An 11,766-nucleotide genomic window follows, 5' to 3' on the forward strand; every position below is an offset into this window, starting at 1 on the left:
CCCCACCCTCTAAGGGATGGATTAGAGATCTCCCTAATATAGCAGCAATATCTTTCACTAACCACTCTTCAGTGGGGGGCTCTCATGCCTCATGTCATCGCTAAAAAAACCACATACCTTCCACTTAAAAAAAATAATGATGATCACTCTTTAATAGAAGGTTCTCATACCTCACTCAAATGCAACCACTCTTTTGAAAAGGATTAATTTGTTTTATGTAAAGGCAACGGTCCTATACTCTTAAAAAGATTGGTATAAGGTCTCCCTCATGCAATAAAACCACTATATTTAGATATTTATAAATAGAAGCGTCATCCTCCAATCAGAATTTCTCTAAATGAAGTTGATTTCCTCTAATAAGTCTGAAAATGAGAGTTACTCAAATGGAATGAGTTCTTCTTCCTCCATTAGGTTCCTTTAACTCAATGAGTTTCTCTAATGGGTTCCTTTAACCATTTAAAAACTTTTCTAAGTATAAATCAACCCTTTATGATTCCTTTTTACATACTTTAAAATTTCTTCAAACATGGTGCATGCTCCTATTCTCATACAAAAAGACTCAGAAAAACTCATTATAATAAGCAATATTACAAGTCTTTGCATATAAATATCACAAAGACTTTTTGGACTTCTAATAAATCAAAATTTAATGAGCTTTAAAAACCCTTCTCCTTTGGGCTCAACCAATGGAATGACCCTCATACATTGGGCACGACCAATAAAATAACCCTTATCTCTTGGATTCATCCAAGAAGATGACCTACTTATTTAGGCACAACCAAAATAATGAACCTTTTTTCTTGGGCGTAACTAAGGTAATGACTCTTCTCTCTTAGGCAAAATCAAGTGAATAACCCTTTTTCGTTGGGCTTGGCCAAAGGAATAACCATTTTCTCTTCGGCATAGCTAAAAGAAAGACTCATCTTTTTTAGGCTCAATGAAGGGAATGGTCTAATGCACTTAGGTTCAACCATGTGTTAAACTCAAACAACATGGATATAACTAGGTACTAGACCCAATATAGTTGAGTTTAGCCAACAAAATGACCCAATACACTTAAGTTTAGCCATATGCTTAGCATAAGGCAACATGAGTCTAACAAGTTACCAGACCCAATATAATTGGATTCAGCAAAGAAACATACACGAATCTTTTAAACACAATTAATAGTCAAGCCCAACTATTTTGGACATGACCAAGGAAAACGTCAACCTCTCTTAGGCTGAGCCAAGGGAAGTATCCAACTCTTTTAGACTCATCTAGGAAAAAGGCCCACCTCTTTTAGGTTCAGCCTAGGAAAGGACCTCTTAGATCTAACTTAAAGGAAGAGCTCAGCTACTATTTGTATCCTAATCTCCTTACACTCATAGGTATATAAAAATCTCATAATGACCTCCCATATTTATCTCTCATTAAATGTTATTAGAGTAAGATGACATTCTAGCTACTATTCTCCATAAAAAAAAACTTATGGTCTATAAATATCACATGAATCCCTTAAACTTCAAGTTCACAATCTCTTTACTTATAATATTTGTTAGTATATATATTTTTAGAATTTATTTATCTAAAACATCATTGCACTTTTTCTCTCAAAAAAATATTTATTTAAGCATATGAAAGTTTCTACATTCATCAAAGAAAACGTTTTGCAAGCATTTTCTATTAGCTAATTTATTTTGGTTAGGAAGAATGGATCAAATTGCTAGAAGCTAGCGATTAACTAATTATCCAACATAATAAACTTGTTTCTAAATTACTTGAACTTTCTAGAAAATTATCAACATGTCATTATGTTATACAAGTTTTTCTTTGGATAAGTATATATTTTAGCCATCAAAAGAAAAAAGGCTGAGATGTCACCAAATTGAACAAGAATATCCAAACTAGAGATTAAAATAAGTCGAATAAGGTTGAGTAGATGAAGTCATTCTCCTGAACTTGACTTAAAAATACTAGTGTGTAATAATCTACTCGAGTTACTTTCTTTATATTATTATCCATGACCTATTTTACCGAATGTTTATATATTGCCATTTATATAATTAATTGTGGGATCTTCATTCGGCATTTTTAAGTGCAATTAGGATGATAATGTATCGGATTGAAATTGGATTGAAATTAGATTTTATTCCATGCATTTTTATTTATTCTAAATACTTACACCTTTATTTTTTTTTCAATCCGACTAAATCAAGACATGCATGACTATTCAAATTCAATCATGGTTTATTTTAAAAATAAAATTTAAACTTAAAAACCAACTACCTCATCTAGGAATTATAAAATCATAATCTAATATATATATATACACATCAAATCAATAAAAACTATTCATAGATAATAAAATATAAATCTATTAAAAAAATTAAAAGACTAGATGCAGCTCAAGTCAGATGAAACCTTCGCTCGTCTTATTATCATTATTTTTTATTTTTTATAAAATTAAATTAATTTTTTTATTTTTAATTTGATTATAATCATACTAGATGGGATGATACCGGATATTACACGAGTAGGATGAATTTATAATCTCTAAATGGCAAGCATTGCGTGCCACTGGTGCCAGAAGTCTCATAGTATATATTATACATGGATGTCTTGGACTTGAACGAACCACTGCATTAAAATATAAAAAGATGTTCTGCACATTAACAAATATTTCCTCTTATTTTAAGCTCGGCAGGGCCTAACAGCTGTTTCTTTCTAGGTGAACTGACTAAACTTCCGTGAAATTTGGATTTTTATAAATTAAGTTCACATGCATTGAGATATTTTGCTTGCAGGTGGCTTCTTGACCAACACGCAAGAACAAATCACTCCTGCCGAATCTTGGATTCCAACATATGCTCTCCTTTTCCTTTAATTAAATGGGGTTTCCCGAATCACCTCAATGAGTCGAAGCATACATTTATTAATAGATAAATTCGAGGCATCCAATGAAAAAATAAAGGGCGTATGAAAAGTTTTCTTTGTCTCGAAGTTGGATTGATTATTGGTTGATTATCTCCAACATTATACAGTAAATGATTCGAAGGAAAACTTTAATTTATGATAGGCGTTGGCAACCTCGATCAAACAATGATTTGCTGTATCTTTTGATGATCAATACAATAATCTAGCAACAACTCCTATCGTTCTTCTTTTTCTTTAATTTGCTACCTCACTTCCTCACTTAATGTAGAACGTTATATTTATTTTTATGTTTATAAAGTATTTAAAAAAATTATTTATTTATTTTATTTTTTATTTTAAATTAATAATTTATAATAAAAAATTTTTTAAAAAAAACACAACCATCTTTTAACTTCATTACTGTTGTTTTTTTAAATATATTAATAATTATTTTTAAAAATATTTTTTAAAAATAAAAATATTAATTTAATATATTTTAAAATAAAAAAGTTTTTTAAAAAAAACACAACCATACTATCAAAAGATCTTTTAACTTCATTACTGTTGTTTTTTTAAATATATTAATAATTATTTTTAAAAATATTTTTATTTAAAAATATATTAAAAATTATTTTTAATATCATCTAAAAACATAAAAAATAATAAAATAAATAATAATAATTTTTTTCATAAAAAAATTTAAAATAAAAAACAAACAATCTAGAAATAATATTTACACAATTTGAAGTTATCACGAACAACAATGGAGACCCTCCGATGCGGTCCTTGGATTTTTGTTGCGACTCACAGCTGGCTGGGATAAGTTGACAATGAACTGCTCGAACCTAATGAACAATCCCATAAATTATAATCATGTACTGTACTAGAATTTCTTTTCCCCGCTGGACGATTCCAGGGATCGTTTTTAGCTTTTCTATTTTGACTTATTTATGATGAAAGTTTATAGCAAGGGCGTCTCTATGCATCAAAAACTAAATTATTTTTCTATTGGGTTTTAAAAAAACTATTCACATTTAAATTGATGTGGGAGATGTGGATCTATAAATCAATTTATGACTTTTAAAATAAAATGAAATGGTTAATTGTTTAATTATTTTTTTAGTTCAATTGGTACAGAATCTTAAATTCCTTATTAATTATACCTAAAGATTGCTCATTAAATTAATTAGAATAATGAGAATTAGATTGTGATTAATAAAAACAACAATCATACGTTAACTAATAATATCTCAAAACCTAAAATATTTATGGAAAAGATTATTTAGTTTGTGGGTAATAAGATTATTTAGCTTGTGAGTAATAATTAATTAAAATATTTAGATAGATAGTTTTCTTTTCCTGAGCTTAGAAAAAACTAATTTAATGTTAAAATTCTAAGTACTTGCAAAGATAATTTTAATTGAAAGACTATTTGATGATAAATTCAATAATTATAGTTTTGAAATCCGACCCGACCTGATTTGACGGGTCAATTTAGGGTTAGGTTTAAGAAAAAATAAAAAAAGATAAACCCAAGGTTACCTGATAGGTTGAACCAGCAAGACCCGGTTAAAAACTCGGTTGCAATACGTTGTTTTTTTAACTAAAAATATATAGTTTTGATTTAAAAAAAAAAATTGACCCGGGTAATCCCGTGACTCGATCAAAACCCCAAATCTGAGTCTTGGACTAGGCCGAGTTTAAAAAATATGTCAATAACTTTATAGGAAAGACAATAAATAACTTAAAAGAAACTTAAATTCAAAGAACAAATGATATTTATTCTTTTATTTTAAAATAATTAATTCGATGAAATATACACAAGCTATTGAGAAATAAAAAGATTATAAAACTCATACTTCAAAAATTCAGGAGGTATTTAAACTAAGGATGAGCAAAAGACCCAAAAATAGATTAAATCAAGAAAACAAAAAAAAAACCAAGAAAAAAATTAAATTAACCAATTAAAAAACAAAAAAAAATCTAATTCGATTCAGTTTGATTTCAATTAAACCAAACCTAATCGGTTCAACTATCATTTTAAAAAGATAAAAAATACTATAAATAATCTAAAACTAACCTAAACCAGCGTAGCCCCTATAGCACCCTGTCTTTTCTCTGTCTCTTATTTCTCCAAGTTCATCCCTGTATCTTATCTTTTCCATCCCACTTTATTTTTTTCTCTAGCAACAAATTTATAAACTTCATCATTTATTTTAATCAAATTACATCCAAACTTTGCTTCTTTTTTAAAGAGAGCCTTTGCTTAATTGCTTCTTCAAAATCACTATGAACACCATAAACACTTGAAAAAAATATAAAATTCAAGCTCTTATTTAGATTCGATTCATTCATGTCATTTACTGCTTATTTGGCCATCTAAATGTTCTCGTACTCCCTCTAAAAGAAAAGTAAAGACCTCTATATAATAGTATTTAGATTTATTGATATATTTTTTATTAACTCTTTTGCCTTTTCGGGGAGTCCTACTCTATCTAGTATATCAACCATATAAATTTGTTTTTCTTTCAGTTTTGATTGATCTCCAATTTCTATTTTTTTTATGTTTTATTAGAGGTTTTTAGGGGTTTTTTGCTTTTTCCCCAACTTTGGTTTTGCTTGTATTTTAAATAGAATTCAATCATGTTTTAATCATGTAAATTAGATTAAGTTTCTAAACAACAAAAACTAATTTTGCTTCTTGGTTTTACTGGTTTTTGAACAACAGAAACCGAATTGAACTAAAACAATTGGTTTAAACCGGTTTCAATTCGATATCGGTTTTAAATTTTAAAAAATAATAAATTTAATTTGATTATTTTTTTCATGTAAAAACTTAATATAACAAAAAATAATCACCTTTAATTTATACCTCTAAACCTTTTCGTTTTCAAGAAAAAAAAAAGGATTGAAAATTTCCTTGTTTTTAGTATAATTAATGATAAATAAATATTCCTTTTATATATATATATGGAAAAAATTTTAAGAGATTTTTTGTATATCTATAAATATAAAGATCATTATCTCATATATGAATAATTCATATAATTATTCTAGAAGTAGATTTTTTTAGTCTTAGATATTCAAGACGTGATATATAACTCAATCTAGATTAAAAAACATAATAATTTATCCAACTCATAACATATTTAGTATAGATATTCATTTAGTATAGTCTATGATGAGATTGACTTGCTCTATAATTAACAAGGTAGAGAGGGAGGATTTGATTTTCTTTCCCTTGAAAAATGATATTTAGTATTGTAATTTTTATTAAGTGTTTTGAATAGATTTATGTTTCTTTAAGTTCAATAGATTGGTGAATATAAATTTATTAAGTATTATAATTTATTAGACCTATATTATCTTAGATGTAATATATTATCAAAATTAAATTTATAATAGTTTCTATTGATTATCAAACCTAATTGTTATAAGATTTGAGATATCATCAAATCCATCTTTTTATAGGCATTTTTTAGTTTAAAAAACATGCGTTAAAAATAATTATTTTATCATCGAACAATATAAGTAAAAAATAATTATCATGCATTCTAGTGCTTGACCTAGTGGTGGAAGGGGCTTATCTCCTTCCACTGCACCTGGGTTCGAGTCTTGGCGTGCACGCTTGTTATCCTCGCAGTGCCTTACATGCCTACTGAGTTTGTAGGGTATTCAGTAGGCTATGGAGATTAATTGTGATATATACAAGCTGACCCGAACACCGAATATAAATAAAAAAAATAATAATTATCATAATTGTGATGTACGCAAGTTGACCCGGACACCCCATATAAATAAAAAAAATAATAATTATCATATATAGGCTTTGGACTAGAACTTAAACAGAAGTATCACCCACGTACAATTAACTGGCGAGGATCGTGAATTATAATGGTGAAGACCCACCACATTCAAGATGTTCACCGTTCCACCAACAGATGACCGCAGACACCTTCATTCAACGACTTTTCTCTGCTCTTAAAGCTAACTTTTCATTTTATTTTATTTTTTTGGTTCGGATAGCAAAGCGAGATCAAGCACCTAGCACAGATGTTATAAGTCGAACTATCCCCACATCTGACTGGTGCAAAGTAGTAATGATAGATCCGAGACAATTGAGGTGGAAATGCTTTCAAGGGGCAGCCACCAAGTATAGTCCCTATCCCTTTCCTGAATCGTGTTCACTTTCTCGCCAATTTCCTCTACAGTGTTAGTGATTTGTGTTCCTTGGAATAATCGATATTTAATTCATGTTTCATATACAAAGTATTTAAGCAATTAAATTTTAGAAGTATCAGTGCTTATATAACAAAAATTAGTATAAATTTCTTATTTGATCTGTGTTATGCTGAGAGATTTGTTTTTATAAAAAATTATATATAAAGGCTTTTTTGACATGTATTTGTATATGAAAAAAATTATAAATATAAATTAAAAGATTTATGTATTTATATAATTAAATAAATTGAAATCCATGTGTATTAACAATGAGAGAGAAAAAATTAATGATAACTAGAATGAAAATTTTATCTAATCAAATGATAATAGAAATTGATACACATAAATTGATTGGATAAAATAAAAGAATTTTTTATGTAAAATTACACAAATTAAAAATATTATCAAAAAATAAATATTTTTTTATTTACACAATCATAAAAAAATATAGATGAATTAGAATAGCTTATTTAAAAATTAAATGTATATAAAATAACTAAAAAAATTGTCATTTAAAAGATGATATATAAACAAAATAAATGAGAGAATGAGTATATATTTTAATATAAATAAATTATAATTTTTAAGAAAATACATATGTAAAAATATCAATTAGAAAAAAAAAACAGCCCAAACCAACCTTCCTAATCCATTTTATAAGGGAATATGTGTTTAGGCCCTTAATATTTTTTTTTAATTGCAGGTCATAACTTATTTATGGATTTTTTTAAAATTTATTTTTTTATTTTTAAAATTAAAAATTAAAAAATACAAATAACCTACATGAAAGTAATAAAATATGCCTTTTTCTAACATGCTTTTAAATACTTACTTCAAACACTTTTAGAAGGATTAACTATTTTTTAATTTAAATAGTCAATCATATTTCATTTTTTTTTTGTAAATCTTATTATCTAGAATCTATTATAAGATTTTTTATGGTAAGTATTATAAAAAAAACAATTATCATAACCCGTTTCTAAGTTATTCCTCAAATTCATCTCATTTCTTTTCAAAATAAAAAATCATAAAATAAAATAAAAAATAATATTATGATAAAAGCAAGGTAAAAGGATTTCAAATAAAGAAAAATCAAGTTGTAAGTTTAGAAAAAATCAAAAACCTAATTTTATTTATTTTATTTTATATTTTAGAAGAAAGTAAAATGAATTTAGGGAATAAATCATAAATAAGTTATGACATTGTAGATGAGATCACCCCAAATGCTTTTGAAAAAAATAAATAAGATAATATATCATTTGATTTTACCTAGATTCTAGTAATTATAGTGTTGAAAAATTAAAGCCGAATATTCTTTGACCCAAAAATCTACTTTTCAATTTATTTTGATTCAAAACATTTTAAAAAACATTATAAGTATCTTGATAAACCTATTCATGACCTTGCAAAATCTAAAAACCTATCATAAAATCTGAAATCAACTTTTAAAAAAAACTCTTACAAGCTCAAATATATTTTTTAGGTATTTTCAAATTAAAAAAAATACTTAGATTAAACTCTTTTCATAAAACAAAACTATTTGATATAAATTGATTGTTTTTGTTGTTGAAATCTATGTAAATATTTTTTTTTCTATTGCTAGAATTCAATAATCTTTATCTTATTTTTTAAATTGAAAACTGAAAAATAATAAAATTTTATATTAAAATTGAATTGAAAAAATAATAAAAGATTAGAGATATAATTTATAAAATCTAAACATTAAATTAAACTTTTTATGTAAACTTTGACACATTACTCATTTGTAGTGTGTTTTATACTTTGATTATTAATCTTAAAATTTTATTTTTTATCAACATTTTTAATTCAATTGATTTTTAACTTGGGCAAAAAAAAAATCATATTGAAAATAAAAAAGCAAAATTTTAGATAGTGCATCAACAGGAAAATATGTGCACATTGTTTTCGCCATACATTTAGAGTTTTGTATAATATATTATTTAAATAAAAAAATCACATAAAACTGATCATAACAAAAATCTAGAAAGAGTGTCATTTCACGGTAGCCAAGCGACAGACTACAATCTAGGGCCAGGGTAGGCTCGTCCCTTTCATTTCCAAAAGTGACCCTTCACTATTTTAAAACTCTCAATACACTCTAATATTATTTCGTATAATTAATAAAAAAAAAATATCTATATAACAATCTGGCAAATTAAAACCTTGGTTTTCCACCATAGGCTTGCTTGCATACGGAACTTGGCTTCTGTGAAGGCATGCACAGCTGAAACGAACCTGGGCATGCTTGCAGACAATTATCCCCTAAGCTACCGGAAACGGAAGTGTCGGCCGCGAAAAAAGCTGGTGGTGGCTTCCCAATCAAGAAATTCCCATCGAGAAACAACCTTCTCAAACTCCTCTTTCGACTATACTCCAATGGGATCGTGCCACGTAACCGGTTGTACCTTAGTGACAATGAAGCCAGCAGCGGATAATCAGCAAAATGCAAGGGGGCATTCCCCTCGATTTTATTGAACCCAAGATCAACAGCAACGAGGTCACTGCTGGCGTTACTAGGCTTTGATATCTCGACACGTGTCAAGCTGTTGTTGGCTAAATCAACCTGTTGAAGTGCAGGTAAGAGAAAGAACCAGGGTTCTAATGTGCCAGTGAACAAGTTTTCACTGAGTTCAACAACTTCTATACGAGCTAACCCGTCAAAAGATGATTTTGATAACGAGCCAGACAAGGAATTGGCCTTCAACGCCAGTTCTAATAAGTTATAAGGTAGTTTTGGTAAGGGCCCAGTTAGTTTATTGTAGCTAAGATCAAGTCTTCTTAAGCTTGACATTGAATTCATGGTTTTTGGGAGGTACCCAGATAAATAATTATGTGAAAAGTCTAAAGATTCGAGGGATTTAAGGTTGGTGATTGAGTTAGGGACTGCGCCAGAGAACGAGTTGGAACTCAGGGTCAATGTTTGGAGGTTGATAAGCGAGGAGATGGAGGAGGGGATAGGGCCATAGAAGTTGTTGTCTACGAGGTCGAGGATGGTGAGGCTAGTGAGTAGGGAGATGAGTGGGGTGAGCTGGCCTGAGTAGCCAGCTGGATCAAGAGTGAGTTGGGTGACTCGAGTTGAGTCAGGGGAACAGGTGATGCCACAAATGAAGTGTGTCCGACGAGGGAAGGCACAGGGGTCGGTGGTGAAGTCCCATGAAGCTAGGCAAGACCATGGCTGGATCGAACTTGGCTTGACCGAGGCTTTGAAGGCTTTGAGAGCTGAGATGTCTTGAGGCGAAGTGAGAGCCACGGCTACGAGATTTTTGGTGTTGAAAAGAAAAAAGGAGGAAAGCAGGAACGAAAGGATGCTAGGCAGCATTTTTGCTGGTTAGGGATCTTAAGGGGCTTAAGATCTAAGAAATGGCAGCGGGGAGAAAGTTGGAGGGTTGTCTGTGTGGAATAGGAGCTTCGATGAGTTTTATGTATGGCTGGACAGCACTTGAAAAAGTGGAGTTGATGTGTGGTCAGACATGTACATGATTGTATCAAGACATTTAGTACTGTTTGCTAGGATGACCGAGTGCATGACCTGGGATTTTGGGTGGCTGAGCTTTGGACTCGGTAGTTGTTCTGTGTAAACAGAGTACATAACTGGGGGCTAGTAGCATATAAATCGTCGAGTTTTTTATTATGTTTTTTGACTAACACGTAGACTATCTCGAGCTAGCTGATGTATAAGACAATCACGATTTTCTAATGTAATCATCGCGACACTGCAACTTCGAAGGATATCCATTCCTCCTCTTTCATCCATAATTTCTCATGTCATAATTTCTGGGATTCAAAGAACGAACTTGACGTCATATTCTTAATAAAAAATAAAAAGAAAGAACATGAGATCGGCAGTTTCCGTTGACATCGATCTCCACCTGCCCAATTATTAGTCCATTTCTATCATAACATCCTTTCGTTAAAACATTTCTTTCATGTATATAAATGAAAATTTATTGAAAGGAAGGACCTGTCTCCTTATTGCTGAAACAGGGAATCCGATACGATTCCATGTTTCTACCACCAATAATTATTATCTGAACACCGAATAACATTATTGTTAAACATGTATATACCTACTTGATAAATCTAAAACATCTTAGTTTTGAAATCCAATCTAATTTAATAGATTGGTTTTGAGTTTAGTTAATTTAGGGTTAGATCACAGAAAAAATAAAGAAAAAAAACCTTGAATAATCTGGTTAACTAATCCAGTTATAACTTATTAATTTTTGTTTTCTTACTAAAATAATATTATTTTAATTTAAAAAATTAACCGCAGTAATTCAATTAAAACTTGAAATCTAAGTCCTCAAACCAGGCCTGCTATCAACCCAGGTGTGAAAACTTTTACTGGTGAACGGAGCTAAGTGCTAGAAGAGAGCGTTCTCATTAACAAAACAGCTATTTATTGTTTATCCGGCAGCCCTGCATGCATTTTACGGCTCAGTTGTTGTTAATTAATCAAAGCAAAGCAAATATATATACAGATAAGGAAATCGTAGTTGTTTAGCTGACAGTGTTATATAAAACAGTACACATAGCACACTGACATATGAAGAAATTAAATAGACATAGATATGTACTGGGCAGATCGGGCTGGTTTTTTATTTAATAAAATTTAAGACAACAACCGCA

At 29.4% G+C, this 11,766-nt stretch overlaps 1 protein-coding gene across 1 annotated transcript; it reads right to left on the minus strand.

The window, feature by feature from the left end:
* Positions 1–9,157: 9,157 nt before the first annotated feature.
* On the minus strand, positions 9,158–10,868 carry LOC105129866 (polygalacturonase inhibitor 1-like). Its single transcript, XM_011032109.1, has one exon. The coding sequence runs from the start codon at positions 10,454–10,456 to the stop codon at positions 9,293–9,295; it is 1,164 nt and encodes a 387-aa protein (XP_011030411.1). The 5' UTR covers positions 10,457–10,868; the 3' UTR covers positions 9,158–9,292.
* Positions 10,869–11,766: the final 898 nt, after the last annotated feature.

Source organism: Populus euphratica, unplaced genomic scaffold (assembly GCF_000495115.2).
Source record: "Populus euphratica unplaced genomic scaffold, PopEup_1.0 scaffold34.1, whole genome shotgun sequence".
NCBI lineage: Eukaryota > Viridiplantae > Streptophyta > Magnoliopsida > Malpighiales > Salicaceae > Populus > Populus euphratica.

Excerpts from the sequence above, each read along its gene's own strand:
- LOC105129866 (XM_011032109.1), bottom strand. The coding sequence starts at position 10,456 with ATGCTGCCTAGCATCCTTTCGTTCCTGCTTTCCTCCTTTTTTCTTTTC.